Here is a 16,265-nt window from a genome sequence, read left to right as displayed (position 1 = left end):
ATGCCTCGCTTACTATCAAAAACTCATATCAGGTCTCATCCTCAAACTGCAATCCATCATTTTTGTTTTCTCTCCATTCTTCTTTGAAGGCTTCAAGTACCCCGACCGAATCAACACTCTTCGATAACGCATTCTGATTCCAAGTTTGACTCCTATTGGATTGAACCCACGACTCTTGTTGAAGAAGGTTTTCAAGATGGCATTTATTAGGTGACTAGATAGAGAAATACAAAAAAAATTTGATATACAAATCTCTCATCTTCACTTTTGCTTTTAAATGATAGATAATACCAAAAACCCATTTTACCTATAAATTTAAATCTATTTCCAATTTATTTATTTTTTTTAAAAGGAGCAATGTTATTTCCACCTTAATTTTGGCTGAAACACTTTACCGAAATCTCTCTCTCTCTCTCTCTCTCTCTCTCTCTCTCTCTCTCTCTCTCTCTCTCATCAAATTACACCCAAAAAAAAAAAAAAATTACCTCCCCATGAATCCATGTATCATATTATCATTTTTCCTAGACAATGTCATTAATTTTAATTTATAATCTCATATATTAATTATAAAAATTACATAGAAGAGTAGAAATTTCTGGTTATATTGATTATGTACTTTTAGATGGTTAATTAATGGAAACAAATGATTTCCATTCATGAGTTGAGGAAATCATTTGCTCTTATGATCTGTTACATATCTTTATCGATCAATAAATTTTCACATCAATTAATTCCTTAAATATACATAACACTAATCGGCTTTTGGCATTTGACCTTTCTGTAACCGAGACTCCCTTTTTTACTTAATTTGTGGTGATTCTTTTTCTTAGAATGTCATATTTAACGCAAACATATGAGCACCCATGACTACTGTTTAGTTGTATAATCTGTCAATTGGCTATGGCAAAAAAAGACAAATGTAAATGGCCATCAACTTTTAAAACCATTTCTTAAATTCCCATTACAGTTGGACCTCAGGAAAAAAATTAAAAAAAAAATCCAAACCCATTTATTCAATTCAGATAATTTTTTTTGTCATTTAGTTATGTACTTGTTAATTCAAGTAATTTTCTTCATCACATAGAACCAAAAAGCGACCCAATTAGAGCTACATGAAAACTTTTCCCTTTTTTTCCTTTTCTTTTTTGGAATTTGAAGCTTATCAATTGAAGGTCGAAACTGACGTAATAAACTCCCATGAACATGTTCATGTTCTGAATAGAATATGACTTCTATGCAAGAAAATTACAAAGTGATAGGAAATTGAAAATCTCATTGATTTCTCCAGAAATCTCTTCACAATGTCTTGTTGGTACTAAGCAATAAGCACCTTCTGTATTGTATAACTAGCAAAAGCATGTAGAGGAGTACATAGCTTTATTTCTAAAGATAGTAAAAACGCCAAAAGAGGTATTTTTTATTTGCAGCTCTATTTCACCGGTCTCTCATCGTGCCCTGGAGCATGAAGGGGGTGCATCGTATCAATCGAACTCCTCTAAATACTCCGACGATCACATGAATATCAAGAGTGATCAACTTCGTGGCCCCGCGCAAATGGGCAGAGACAATTTCCCGGCGATCGTAGGCTTCACGTTCTCGCACTGCGATGTGGCAGTCCCGTTTCTCCCATTATACCTCAGGTTAATATCAGCAAGCTCCACTTTCTGGCAAGGGACTCCTCTGCTGCACACAAGCTTCACAGCAAGTGGTGTTGCAGACGTTCCTCGGATGTTCCTAAAGCTCACATCTGAGATCTTGACCTTTGAAGGAATCTGAAAATGGGAAAAGAAAAATCATGGGATTGACATAATTCATACATCATTCGATATGGGATCACTTGTGATGGCAATTTGAGCTCATGAAACGGCGGATGACATCAGACTACCTTCTGCTGGCAATTGTTATACGGGCAGTAGTTTTGATCGATGAGAATAGGCGTGGACACGTTATTCACCGTGATGTCCTCGAAGTGCATGCCGCTGGCTACGCCGCTCGGGGAGTTAGGCCACGTCTTGACGCGGATCCCGTTCATCGTGTTGGTGAGGGTGCAGTTGCGCACGGTCACGCCGACCACAGGCTGCTCATCGTGGTACTTGCCGAGGCTCCCGACGCTGATGCCATGGCCAGGCCCGCACGTCACGCCCTCGATGTGCACCTGCTGGCTTCCGTCACCGAGCGAGACACAGTCATCGCCAGTCCTGATGTCGGCACCAATGATGTTGACCCCCGTGGAGCGGCCCACGTGGATCCCGTCGGTGTTAAGGCTGTCTTCCGGCGCGTCGATGGTGACGTGCTGGAGCGTCACGTTATTACAGTTCAGGAGCTCCACGTGGAACAGCTTGCTGTTGAGGGAGGTGATGTCTTGGACGTGCGAGTTGTTGATCGAGGTGAACTGCAGATTCTGTTAAAAATCAAAAGGTTATGTCGCGCTCATTGTCTTCTAACCAAGCTCAAATAGTCATTACGGGAGAGAATTACCGTGGGGAGGGAATTGCATTTGCCGGTCTGAGCGCAGTTGTTCTCTTTCCAGGCGGCCGCACCTTGGCCATCAAACGACCCGCCGCCGGAAAGGGTCAAGCCTTCGATGTTCTGGAACAGGACCCAGGAGCCTTGCGACTTGAACTTGTTCAAGTCCGCCGGTGCTTTGACGGCCCCTTCGACCTTCAGGTTGACGTCCGCCTTGCATGGCCCTTGGAATTTCAGCGGGCCCGCCAGGTAACTCCCTTTGGATATCACAACCGTGCTAGGGCTTGGAGACGTGCATGCCTTATTCCAGGCATTCACAATAATCTACAAGAAAAAAATTCTTATTTAGGGCTTCAAAACAAAAAGGAGAATTACAGCTCTTGAATCGTTTATATGGAAATTACAATTTGTGTTTTCATACGTGTGCTTGTAGACGATCCGGATGGAATTGATAATTAAACAATCCGTCTCAAATATATATTAACAAAAACAATCAAAGCAGATGATTGATGAAGTTCGTATTTACCTGGCTATCGTCGGATCTTCCGTCGGCTTTCGCTCCAAATTTTCTCACGTCGATTTCGGCTTGACCTATCATGGAAACACCTCCAGTTCTCATGGCAGCCGCTAGGGAGAGCAGATAAAGGAAAATTGCAGCTCTGGCCATCATCTTGGAACCCATGTTTGAGAATCTGTTCCCTCCTCTTCTCTTGTGTCTTTTCTTCTATCTTTTTATTCTGTTTTTCTGGCGGTTTTTGTTTTGTGATTTTTTTTCCTTTTTTGTGCTTTTGCCCTATTCAATAGCTAAATTGATCTCATGAATCAAGAACACCAGTAGGGGTTTCATTTATAGTGTGATAGAAGGCGATGAGCACCGCAAAACATTTAACCTAATTTTAGGTGATTATCCCTTTCGTCCATGAATTTGGTGAGCGGCGCGGAGGAGTAATTTGGCTTTCCTTTGGAGCAAAATCGTGCTCCTTAATTGGGCCAATGGACATAAAACCAGGCACATATATGGACCCTTCACTTTTCTAAGAATGAACTCATTATATTTGGTCTGTCCATAATAGAAAATTCGAAGGGGAGATGCTGGTGATTTGTGGAGAAGAATTGCATGTGCGCCAACGTGATATAACCACCCTCAATTTGCTCCTTGATTAGACATACTAATTAAAAGAAATAGTCCTTCAATGTTAGATGAATTAACCTACCTCATTGTCCTGGAAAAACCCAATCGATGATGCCAGAGATTATTCTTTTATTCCTCATCCTCCTCCTCTTTATTTTATCTAATTGGGACGATAGTCAAAACCCTAACAAAGAAATAAGAAAAGAAAAGTAGGAGAAAGCGTATCGATTGACATGATACATTATGATAAATAAAGCGCTGTCAATGCCTAATAGGTACAAAATCGTCGTCATGAATAACCATGATGATATGATATACCTACCCAATAAAGTACAAAGTATCAACGATAGCCATATCGGACATGTACGACCTACCAACACGGGATCTATCGAAACGGAAGAAGAACAAGAAACGGTCAAAATAAAAGACGTGAGTGTCCTCGGTACGAACGCAATAGCTGCTCGTAACGCGGTACATATGCTAATCAAACACGATACCAACGGATCTAAACACCGTCCTCATGGGATCTGCCGTTATAGCCATTGCTATGAGCACCGTTCATGCCGACGGCCGGGTGCTTCTGGGATCTCTCTCTCCTCCTTTTCTTGATCACGACGGCCCACGTAACCGGCTCCATGATCAGGGCGACGCAGCCTAGGACTACAAGGATGATGATGTACGTCCGCTTCCACACCTTCGTCGGGTCCAAAAGGTCCAAGCCAATGAACACGTTGACGATGCTCAGCGCGATCGCAGTGTACCCACAAGAGTGGTGGTATATGTTCCAGTAGAGTCTGTACTTGTGGTCCGGCTTAGGCCTCAGGAGAAGAGCAAAAACCTAGAGAAAATAATCCAAAGCACATTCATTAGTTGCAAGAGTTTTTCCCTCGTTTTGTCAGAAGAAGAATCCACAAAATAAGGATATATGACACGTTTGGTTCTCCAACTGGTACTCTTTTCGTCAATAATCCTTGCCCTTATTACGTTCCATCCAGTTAATTTCACCAAATATAATCGTAAATCTCGGTGATCAGAATAAACAAATATTCGCAGGATTGATCTTTGGGACTGAGCAATTCGACAGACTCTTTTGGGAGTATTATGAACTCTTCTTCTGAGAATGGATCTGTTCGTGATGGTGCTACGGAACAACCATTTTGCCGTATCGATTCTTATGATCGATTAAGCAAATGGGTAAGTCAGCATTACTAAAGAATCGCAACGTGCCATACAGGATTGGTGAATGAGTTAGTAGAAAATCACGAGAGCGAGATCGCTCAAGACGCATCGCTTCGCAAATTTGCAATATGTAATGCAAGTTGACTTTACTTAAAATGAGACGGCACAAATCGACCCACTAACCGAAAGAGGCGAAATTCAGATGCTTTGACCCATTAATCACGCGACGATGCCTCACTTAGAAATCGACCTAAATGAAAAGGAAAGCAAGGACTTTTGAGGAGAGACATCACCCATGCCGCTTTCAAACGGCTGAGATTCCTGTGAAGACTTTGTATTATATTTACGAGCTTTGCCAATATAACAATTTTTAGGTTACTGTAAAAATAATTATTTTTTGTGAGTCACAAATTTTTTAAGAAATGGGTTCAATAACAATTTATAATTATTTATTATTTAATTTTTTTTGTCTAACACATATTGTTATTCTCACACTAAATTAAATACTTTCATGTAATCATTTCTCTATGCTCATAAATTTATTAAAAACCTATGGTTACGCCACTGATATATATTATTATGGGCGGAACCAGGTAATTACATTTTCTTATCATCCTTTCATTTCCACTTAACTAATTATTATACTAGAGTCAGAACAGTGTGGAAAGTAAGCGTTTAAGGGTAAGTGGGAATCTTTTTAGAGGGACAATACTATGGGCGATTTCCTAGCATTGTTCTTTTTTCTAGAGGAGATAGACATGATTCAAATCATATCTATAAAAGAAGTTATTTGAACATGAAAAAGATTCCATTGGCTGCAATTTGACTACTAGGTTAAATTTGTGACCACCAAATTGTGATATAGTTTTTGAATAGTTGATAGTCATGACTGCCAAAATATAAAGTAAAATTTTACCTGAAGAGTTGCGAGGATGAAGAGGGCCATGCCAATGTTGCCATGAGTGCCCACGCTGCTGCCTCCGCCCTCGTCGCCGAGCCGCAGGCCGGTGACCCAACCGGCGATGCCAACGGCATAGGCAGATGTCTGGCACGTCACGTGGAGATAAAACCAAGCTGGATTTGCTGACTTGAACACCTTCAAGTACCTCGCCAACAGCACTCCCGTTGGCATCAGTACTCCCCAGCTCACAGCATTCAAAACCCCATGAACCTGCACAAATTTTCCCAACCAAAAAAAGAAGTAAGCAATCAAATGAATAATAGACCGACCACTTTATATGTATAGTAGCTACGATGACAACAAAAATATTTACACCATTCACTCAGTACATGTACAAGTATAGCTAATTATATATATTATATATGTTTATATTATTTTCCGCCTATAATTGCTGTAAATGGCCTGCACGACCTAAGTATAGATGGACTAGTTCATTCAATAGATTATATGGTTGCACATGCATGCGTAACAAGATACGAAGCCATCATAGACGTAAAGAGGGTAAAACAAAAAGTCAACCTTGCCAAAGAGGTAGATTCAAAGCTAATTCACGCAACGAAACCTTACATTCTTTTTCCGCTCCGTCGAGCTGATTCCCGATGATCCCGATGGCGATCCGCCACCCGACGTGCTAGACGTAGACAAGAAGTTGAGCGTCCCCGTCGATCGCACATTGGCTCCTCCCATGGAATGCCTGCCGGGGGTTCCGGGCCCATTCATCGGACCCTCTTCCCACACCTGGCTCACGCTCGTCATGCTCGTCCCGAGTTTCAACCTCGCGAATATCGTCATCTCGCCGTTCTCATACGTCGCCGATATACTCGGCACCCCGAAGCTCAGGGCCCCCTCCGGCAAGTCCGTGCTGTAGCTGTCGACGCTCGACGTGTAGGCGTACATCGACCCACTCGTGGTCATGTAGGCCACGAGCGCCTGGCACCCCACCATCCTCTGCCCCTTGGGGTTTATCGCCCACGAGATCCACCTCGAAGTCGAGGCGCCCGTGTGCCGGAACGCGACGTCGGCCGTGCCGGTCGATTGCGTGTAGTTCCAGTGGAGGAAGGAGCTCAGCACGGGGAGGTCGACGCACAAGGCGTAGGTGTTCTTGTTGGTGAACGTGTAGTTCCGGCAGGTCTGCGCACGAGAGCGCGAAACGCAAAGAGAAAACACCATGAGGGCCCATAGAAAAAACACGGACCTCATCGAAGCACTCTGCATAGTACCTTTTCTAAAGAGAATTTTTTAAGTTTGGTGGACGAAAAATGCAAGATGAGATGATCAAGAAATGGAGGAGAAGTGATCGAGTTAGGGTTTGATATTAATGACTGATCCTTCTAAGACTAGGTTCCTTATATAGAGTGGTGTCTCTTTCATGATGAGTGGCCAAGATCGTTCTATTGTTCTTCTTCTTTCTTTCTTTTTTCCCACCACCAGAGAATTAATCAAGATTTATATACATAAAAGGTGAGTACTGGGTAAGGTGTGTTGCGGGAAGTGGGAATTTGCCTAGAAAGTCTTCCTTCCTTGTTCTAGAAATTTCCTGAATTTCTTTAGGGTTTTATATGTCAACTTGTTTGGGAAATCATACTTCCAGCCGCTGCCAAAGCGTCGTTTATTTTGACTCCGTCGAGAAGAATCAAAGGAAAGACGAGCGAACATTCCGTTGCAGCACTTTATTGTCATTCCTTATGTTGGTTTTTAATGTTATTTTTCTATAAATGAATATTCTCACAATAGATAAGCGTAAGAAAAATCAAGGATTTTCAGGGAAAATAAGCCAAGAAAAATTACATTATTTGATTATTAGCCTATCGTGTGTGTTAAGTTATATATCAAGATAAAATTTGAAAGTGTGTGGGATATAAATTATAAAACAGATAAAAAAGAATAGAGAATTACTTTTTTTCTTCTCTGTGAATATATGACTTAAGATTGCATTTGGTCAAAGGGAAAAATTGGCGATTGAATAATAATAATAATAATAATTAATAATAATATGTGATAATTTAGTTTAGTAGGGAGTCCTCGGGTTCTCCTTTCTATGTGCGGAGTCAGGTTGATTCCGCGTCCGAAAATATTAAAAAAAATCAGTGGCGTGTGTCGGGCATGTGGGTGTGGGGTCCCTTTCGCTTTTGAACTTTCTCTTTATCCGAGGTGGGGGGTCTAAATAAGAAATTAGAAAAATAAACAAAGATGGTTAATTATTCAAGATACAACCTAGAACTGAATGCGTCCCACCAAAATAAAAGGAAAATTTATAGAATGGCGTGTGGCTCCCATGCGCTGCCCAATTAAAAAAAAAAAAAGAGAAACCGTAGGCGTAACTATAAGGTTTGATGTTATTCCAAATATTTGCAGTAAAAAATAAGCAATAGACAGCTAGATCGACAGCCTGGCCAAGAACGTGAGGCAACAGCCACGTCAAGTGCTCTGTCTTGCCTTGTCGTTTTTTTAGCTGCACCACATTCTTGACCACGTGGAATTGTACTTGTTGTTAGCCATTAGAATATTGGATTGAAACCACAAAAAGCCTCAAATCAATATAATTGTGATTAATTTATTAATTTTTAGACCACTAAAATCCCCAAATAAGTACACATGAACAAATTTAACTCAAATTGATTTTTTAACCACAGAAAATCTCAAATAAGTATATTTGTGACAAATTTACTTTCTGTTAATTTTCATTAAATTAAATTAACCCCAAACTATCATATATCATCCAACTCGGCAATTCAATAGTAAAATTTAATGGAAAATTAATGAAAGATAAATTAGTCTCACAAGCTAATTAATTTAGATTTTTTTGTAGTTAAAAATTAGTTTTTGATAAATGTATCATAAATATATCAGTTTAAGACTTTTCATTGTATTAACCTTAATATATATATGTATATATAATTATCTTTTTTTTTTCTTGGTCTGCCTCTGTTTTCTATTTTTATTTCTTTTTTTCCGGATGACCAATCAGCTTCATCGACAAGAGGAGGAGGAATTTAAGGAAGGCGAGTTTGACTACGCCTTATCTCGAAGGGATTGCATCAGAAAGAGGCATTTTCGAGTAAGCGATGCTATTAAAATAAGCAATTTCCTCGCTTCCAAGTTCCAACCAGGCGTAAAAAGTAAAACTTTCGCCCACAGTTTATTCTGTATTAAAACTTTGGCCCACAGTTTGTTCTGTATTACGCCGAGATGGCATCATCGCCCGAGCAATCAAATAGGTCCCATTTCAAGATGTTAGAAACGAATATAATAAAGCAGCTAGTGACAAGCACGTCCCTTCCCCGCTGCTTCATTGGCTTTCAGCTGAACCAACATGGAGCCTTTGCAGTCGATTATTATAATGAGGAAGCCAAACTTTGTTTACAAGTTGCGCAAGAACATTGAATCGAGACATGCTTCCGGTCGCGTCCACACCGACGACGACGCACATGCTTCGGATGCACGTTCTTTCCCCCCTCTGCGCGGATGAAACCTGATGCAGCTTGCTTCCTTGCTTCCGAAGCATCGATCAAGAACTCGTTCACATGCCCCCTGGGGTGGTCGCCGCAAATGCAAGACTAGCTCTCGATGAAACACAACCAAATCCTACTCACGGCACGATGCTCCTGAGCTGCAACCCCTTGTTTTTTTCAGATTGCTGATACACCTTAAAAGACTCATCCTCTCTCAAGCACAGTTCTTGAATAGTGACACGTTTAGTAACGATTTTGTTCTGGAAAATATTTTTTTATAAGAAATAGTTTTTTTTTATTTTTGTTCTCGGGAACAATTTTTGAGTATAAAAACGCACTTAATAACTATAAAAAATTTTATTCCCGGAATAGAAATGTGTTTGGTAAAATTGTATAATTTTGTTGTTTCTTTTAATTTTTTAATATTTTTATTATATTTTTCCTTTTTTTTTTCTTTCTTCTTTCTTTTCTTTTTTCTTTTTTTTTCTTCTTCCTCCTTGGTGGTCGCTAGCCATGGCGGCGACCGACAACCAACTGGACAATGTCCAGCGAGCTCGGCAAAGCCTCGCCAAATCTAGGCAAGGCTCAAGTGGCGCGAGGTCAACCTCACCCTGGCCTAGCAAGGCTAAGCCTCGCCGATGGCTGGGCGAACTTGACCTCGTCAGAGGTTGCCGGCCCTGGCACAAGGAAGAAGAAGAAGAAGAAGAAGAAAAGAAAGACAAGAAAAAAGAAAAGAGAGAAAAATTAGTTCTAGAAATTTTTAAGCCACATTTTTCTACTTCTTGTTTCTGTTCTAAATCTATTCCCGAAAACAAAAATTTTACCAAACACGTTTATATTATTTTTTCGCTCTTTAAAACAAAAAATTTTTGTTCCGGGGAACATAAATCGTTTTTAACAAACAGGCCCTTATTGATCTAGATGAAAAGTGCACGAGAAATGGGTGACTGACTGTACAAGCGATCTTGATGATCCAGAAGAACCCAAATGACTTTCAACCACGTGAAATTCCATCGGTAATTCTCCAATGGGAATAATCACGAGAAAAGCTACTCAAGAACGGAGCAAAACTAGACAAGGCTACACCATGCTGCCGCCTTTCTCCGTATTGCTTGTACTTACTTGATGCTAATACTATCCTAGAAAGTCCGCAGCATTCCAAACTCGTTGCGCGTGCACTTCCCTAATTTTCAATCAACATCTAGAGCTTATGTTGGGATTTCTTATACTTGAAGGCAATGTAAGAACCTATACTCAATACCGAACTCAGCTACCCAGTGGAATCTGGTTAGCAGTGAACCATCCGGCCATCTTCATGAGGGCGTTTCTGACTTTACTCTCATCTTGCTTGCTGCTAAAAATGCCCTAGTGACCCTCGATGTAGCCGAAAAGATATTGCCATAACTCGCCTACTTTGCCTCTATACTTGTCAATGAAGAGATGAACAGCGATCTGTGGGGCACGCAAATTGCTATGTACATAATGGGGGAGAAAAAATACGATGTAGTACAAACTGTTACTTTGTCTGTTCAACTCTTTACAGCGCCAATCATTGTGCACGTCAGCAACACTCCCCCAAATGAAGATAACTGCTCACAGCTAAATAAGAAGGGCGACCACATTCGTTCACTCTTATTCGTGGTTAACATCACCAAGTAGACACTGTAGCTCCTCCTGCTTCGCCTTCGTAACATCTAATTCCAAGGTCACCTGTAAAACAGCTCAGAATATGGGAATTCCATTTCATTCATAAGCAAAAATAAAGAAATGAACATATCATGGAGCAACATTCCGATGAGTGCCATTGAGTTAAAAGCATAGAACTGGGACGACAGTTCTGCTGTTTCGTGAAAATTTCCAGCGGCCAACTGACAATCCACGTGCCAGCACTCAAACATAAAATACAAATCCAGAAAATGTATGCACAACAAACAGACGACTAACACTTTCACTTTTCATATACTGGTACATACAGAACAAATGAAAACTATACAGCAGGATCTGTGCCAGCTGAAGGGGAAAGATTCTAACCTCCTTGAAGATTTCGCTGTAAGACGACTCCACAAAGCCCTGCAACAACAATCTCAAGGTATTATCACCATGATGTGGGCCAAAGTCGCACACTCCCACAAGCATGCACATGCACCAAGAGAGAGAAGGGGAGAGAGTGAGAAAGAGAGAGAGACCAATTTCTGGAACATATGAAGAGATGCTCTGTTCGATTCTCCAATTTTTGCACGAAAAGTGTGGATCCCAAAGTTTTTCATTGCAAAAGCCATCATCATCAGAACAGATTCCTTTCCAAGTCCCTTGCCACGGCTAAGCTAGAAGATATGAGACAATAGTAAATGCAGCTAATACCAATTCAAACATAAAAAGTCAACAGAGAATTTAATTATACCAAACTAATTGAGTATGGATGATTTCCCTAATGTTCTGAATAGACAAACTCATGTCACTTATAGAAAGTTATGCACTCCTAGGACCAACAGGAACAGATAACCAAAGAGATCTCAAAATAACTAAGGTAGTAAATATGATCTTCCTGTAGATTCATATTATGGAAGAGACAAAAGAAAGTTTGCAACTGCTAAGAGTAGTGATCAATGCAGTTTATGATTCATCACAATGCCCTGCAAAAACGGGATAAAAATATTACATTTAAAATTAAATCCAGCCATTTGCTCAACATTTGGTTTCGGCACTCATCAGTTTTCTTATATGTTTCAAAGAAAATCTTGTCATGTTGAAAACCTGCACTTGTTTTTTTGATATTTTAGAAATAGGATTGGACCAATTAGGTAACTGATTGTTAAAGAAAAAGCTTCAGAAAATCTTTGAGAGGACCATCACATCTAGAATAATATTTAAGCCAATAAATTTGATTGCTCAGGATACTCATTCAATTCAACATGTTGCCTCACCTAAGAAGGTAAGTTAAGCTACCAATTAGCAATCTCATCCTATCAATCAGGAATGCTCGAAAAGAAAATCAAGTACCTCTTGGGCTCTGCAATCATTATCTCAATCTCTGCCATCTGGGGATCGTCCAAATCATTCATGTATATGTTCACATCACCAACCATGGCTGGATTAAGCATCATAAGATTAGAACTCTTTTAACTATAGAATTGCAGCATCGGTTGATTACATTCAACAGAGTATTATCCTACTTCAACTGGAAGGTCCAAATCGTTCATGACCGAACAAGAAATCACATTAAAGTTGATATTTTTGGCGCGAAAAATAAGCATCCCCGACTAAATACACATGGTCCACACAAGCACCATTTTACTGCAGACCATCAGACCCTTCATTTGATCAATAATGGGTAAGGCGAACCTTCCTTTTTCTGACCCTGGAGAACAGCATCGCAAAGCTCCAATTTTCCCAGCCCTTCTCGGGAAATTCCTTGTCTAACTAACGAGAAAATATACATGAAGAAATGGATAGCCGCAACGCTCACCTTCCACATGGGGATCTCCTTGCATATACTTCCCGTCCACCATTTCCTTGTCCAATATGATAAACGTCTGCTCTGCAAGAACCATGCTAGCAATGTCAATTATGCAGAAGCAACGACACAATCCCGAAACAACCACACCTACTCAGCCAGGAAAGAACCCTAAACCCCGACAGTCAGCTCACTGCTCAGAAACAAGGGTTAAAAGAAAAAAACGAAATTTGAAAGCCTAATCAACAATTCGAGCCGCAAGAACCGCCCCCTTCAGATCCTCCGGCGCAATTCAGGGAACCTGGCAAGCGCGAATCGATTCGAACGTACATACATGTACAAACCCAGATCAAAACACGCACACCCAACACGCACGACGCACGGAGAGAGATTAGAGGACCGACTGAGTGGGTCGAGGGTCCAAGAACGCTGCATCTGGAACTCCTGATCGAGGGAGAGCGGCTCGGAGCCGGTGGCGGCGAGGAGGGCCGGGTCCTGCATCCACTCGTGGTACTTGGGCACGTGCGCCGCCGTGTACGGCACCAGCGCCACCCTCTCCCCCTCCAAGCTCGCTTCCTTCCCCATCTCCTTCTCCTTCTTCTTCTCCTTCGTTTCGGTTTACGGGGTTCGAACTTCGAACTCGACGGCCGCCGCGGATGTCGTCTTCGAACGAGACGGGTCGGGCCTTTTTGACCCGCCGTCGCTCGCAGAAAGCCCGATCGAATAACCACCAAGATCAACGTGATTTAATTATTTTTTGGGACAAACTGACGGTAATTTATCACCATCGCAGAAATTACGTTAGATGGTAATCAACGGTATCGATAATGAAAATACATTCATATCTATAGATTTGTCAAGATTTGGATCGATTGATATGATATTCGTTAAATTGCATTTTACACTCGAGATTGCGCAATTATAAATGATCAAACGAATATAATGAAAATAGCATTATCATATTGCAAAACGCCATGATTGGAAGAACCATTTGAATTTATCTCATGATTATCCTAAGTAATCATTATCAATTATTTATGGTGAATTTCATAATGCCTACTCAAGATTCCGTAGGAAGGTTTTTGACAATCAGTCCTTATCGTCGCATTAATTACAATATTCTATTAGGGTACGATGCTTACCCAAAGAATGCCGAATCTCTTATTCTCATGCCAAGAATTAAAGAGCTTTTTAGACGTGTAATAATTTAGCTTAGCTTAGCTTCAAAGTGAAGCAAAACATGATGAACTTATGTCAAATGAAAAGAACATTTGTAGAAGTAAAAAAGAGATAAGAATTGCCATCTTTAAGGACTATCTTACCTTCAAAGCCAAGCACTGAGAAAGGCATTTCTCTCATGAGCTTACTGGGTTGCTATCATGAGCAATCACTTTCACTTCCCAAAAATTGCTGAACCAACCAACCCACCACATAAAAATGCCCACCAAGAGCTTGTCACTCAAGAGCACTCAGCTCATCTTCCAACTCCATCATCCCACCCCCATCTTCTCTTCCACAATTCACAATTCACAATTCACCATGCCAATCCCTCATCATCTGATCTTCCTCTCCCTCCTCCTCCTCCTGTCCTCCTGCCCTGAGCCTGCCTTCTCTGCCCACTGCACCACCACAACATCCACCAAGTCATTCCACAAATGCACCTCCCTCCCCACCCAGCAGGCTTCCCTGGCTTGGACCTTCCACCCCCGCAACGCCACCCTCGACCTCGCCTTCTTCGGTTCCTTCATCTCTCCATCCGGTTGGGTCGGGTGGGGGATCAATCCCACCTCCGCCGAGATGACCGGGACTCGCGCGCTCATCGCCTTCCCGGACCCGAACTCGGGCCAGATCGTGCTCCTCCCGTTCGTCCTGGACCCAACGGTTAAGCTCCAAAAGGCGCCACTTCTCTCTCAGCCGATCGACGACATCCACCTCTTGTCGTCTTCGGCCACGCTCTACGGCGGGAAACTGGCCACGGTCCACAATGGAGCTCAAATACAAATTTATGTCACACTAAAGCTGACTCCGAACAAGACCAGGATCCATTTTGTTTGGAACCGCGGACTATATGTTCAAGGCTATTCGCCGACCATTCACCCAACCACCGAGAACGATCTCTCGTCCATCGCCACGATCGATGTCCTGTCGGGATCCGCCGCCTCTCAGCACGGCAACATTGGAACTCTAAAGACGGCTCACGGGATCATAAACGCCATCGCCTGGGGAATCCTTCTCCCTGGTGGAGCGGTGATCGCCCGGTACCTGAGGCACGTGCAGGCGCTAGGACCCTCGTGGTTCTATGCTCATGCCGGGATACAACTGTCCGCTTTCTTCCTAGGAACCGTCGGGTTCGGCATCGGGATTAGGCTCGGGGAATTGTCTCCAGGAGTGGTTTACGGGCTCCACCGGAAACTCGGGTTCACGGCATTTTGCCTCGGCGCGCTCCAGACGCTGGCGCTTCTTTTCAGGCCTCGGACCACGAACAAGTTCAGGAAGTACTGGAAATCGTACCACCATTTTGTTGGGTATGCTTGTGTGGTAATAGGAGTCGTGAATGTCTTCCAAGGATTTGAAGCAATGGGCTTAGGCAGGTCCTATGAGAAGCTGAGCTATTGTCTCTGCCTGTCCACTTTGATTGGTGCCTGCATAGCGTTAGAGGTCAACAGCTGGGTGATTTTCTGTAGGAAGTCCAAGGAAGACAAGATGAGGAGAGAGGGACTGATTGGTGGTTCTGAGAAAGAGAGTGGAACCTACAGATTGAATTAACACACAGAAAAGTTTGATAGCAACTCTTGAGTGTAATGTGAAACTTTTTCTTTCATTTTTCCTAAATCGGTCGATCGCATTAAGAAATATAAGTATTGTCTGATTAAAGAATCTCATCAGATGCAAACTTTCATGTCAAGAAATCCATTTCCTCTGTTATCCTCATTCCTAATTATGCGAGAGCCGATGATGTCGTATGTGGTTTTGCGACTGATTTTATCCATCTTTTCGATCTGGTGCATTTGCTCTTGCGCAGTCGGTCTTAGAACCAAACTCGTCGGTTTTAGGACTCGGTTTTAGAACCAAACTCGTCGACTCACATTAGAGTACACTTAACATGACAGCTGAATGGGAGGATTCTGTACTTTAGTCCAAAACACAATTTTTTAGCTAATGAATTCTCACTGATGAGAAGTGAATTGCACATTCAAAGCACTTCATCGAGGTTCTAGAGCAACTCGACGACAGCAGCAGCCAAAAAGGTCCTATCGCAAGAGATCAGCAATATGGTTCCTCATGCTCCGCTGCGCGCCGTTTTGGATCTAGCCTTCTCTTTAATGATATAATGACATTGCTCAAGAGAATCAAAACCTCCAATGAGAGGTGACAGTATTTATGTAACAAGGATTTGAGATTGCGGAAGGAAGACGACATTCCCAACTAGTTAGTGGATAATTACTAGCTCAAATTTTGTATCACCAGCTTTCGTTAATGAAAAGGACATAAAATCGATTATCCGCTGTTGTGACGCCAGGAATTTTGGCCACAAATTTAGATTTAAGACTGAAAAGAGTACAAAGGACATTCCACCTTCAGAAGTGCCTTCTTTTGTAAAATCATGATGCTTCTTTCGAC

General features: G+C 41.8%; 4 protein-coding genes across 4 annotated transcripts; 1 reads left to right on the top strand and 3 right to left on the bottom strand.

Annotated features, from left to right (window-relative positions):
* Positions 1-1,532: 1,532 nt before the first annotated feature.
* LOC104427119 (exopolygalacturonase) lies at positions 1,533-3,148 on the bottom strand. The gene is made up of 4 exons (XM_010040258.2): positions 2,993-3,148; positions 2,479-2,790; positions 1,886-2,401; positions 1,533-1,772 (listed from the first exon to the last, which is right to left on the bottom strand). Exons 1-4 carry the CDS (start codon positions 3,146-3,148, stop codon positions 1,533-1,535), a joined length of 1,224 nt encoding a protein of 407 aa, XP_010038560.2.
* A 685-nt stretch (positions 3,149-3,833) lies between these two features.
* LOC104424665 (cytochrome b561 and DOMON domain-containing protein At5g47530) lies at positions 3,834-7,034 on the bottom strand. Its single transcript, XM_010037148.3, has 3 exons — positions 6,306-7,034; positions 5,694-5,948; positions 3,834-4,436 (listed from the first exon to the last, which is right to left on the bottom strand). Exons 1-3 carry the CDS (start codon positions 6,951-6,953, stop codon positions 4,104-4,106), a joined length of 1,236 nt encoding a protein of 411 aa, XP_010035450.2. The 5' UTR covers positions 6,954-7,034; the 3' UTR covers positions 3,834-4,103.
* Positions 7,035-10,643: 3,609 nt separating this feature from the next.
* On the bottom strand, positions 10,644-13,460 carry LOC104424664 (N-acetyltransferase 9-like protein). Its single transcript, XM_010037147.2, has 6 exons — positions 13,049-13,460; positions 12,657-12,728; positions 12,191-12,278; positions 11,377-11,509; positions 11,222-11,260; positions 10,644-10,900 (listed from the first exon to the last, which is right to left on the bottom strand). Exons 1-6 carry the CDS (start codon positions 13,227-13,229, stop codon positions 10,823-10,825), a joined length of 591 nt encoding a protein of 196 aa, XP_010035449.1. The 5' UTR covers positions 13,230-13,460; the 3' UTR covers positions 10,644-10,822.
* A 586-nt stretch (positions 13,461-14,046) lies between these two features.
* On the top strand, positions 14,047-15,553 carry LOC104424663 (cytochrome b561 and DOMON domain-containing protein At2g04850). The gene has a single exon (XM_039305773.1). The coding sequence runs from the start codon at positions 14,082-14,084 to the stop codon at positions 15,408-15,410; it is 1,329 nt and encodes a 442-aa protein (XP_039161707.1). The 5' UTR covers positions 14,047-14,081; the 3' UTR covers positions 15,411-15,553.
* The last annotated feature ends 712 nt before the right edge of the window (positions 15,554-16,265 follow it).

This window comes from Eucalyptus grandis, chromosome 11, assembly GCF_016545825.1.
Source record: "Eucalyptus grandis isolate ANBG69807.140 chromosome 11, ASM1654582v1, whole genome shotgun sequence".
NCBI classification, from domain to species: domain Eukaryota; kingdom Viridiplantae; phylum Streptophyta; class Magnoliopsida; order Myrtales; family Myrtaceae; genus Eucalyptus; species Eucalyptus grandis.
This window is presented reverse-complemented; position numbering and strand designations above follow the sequence as displayed.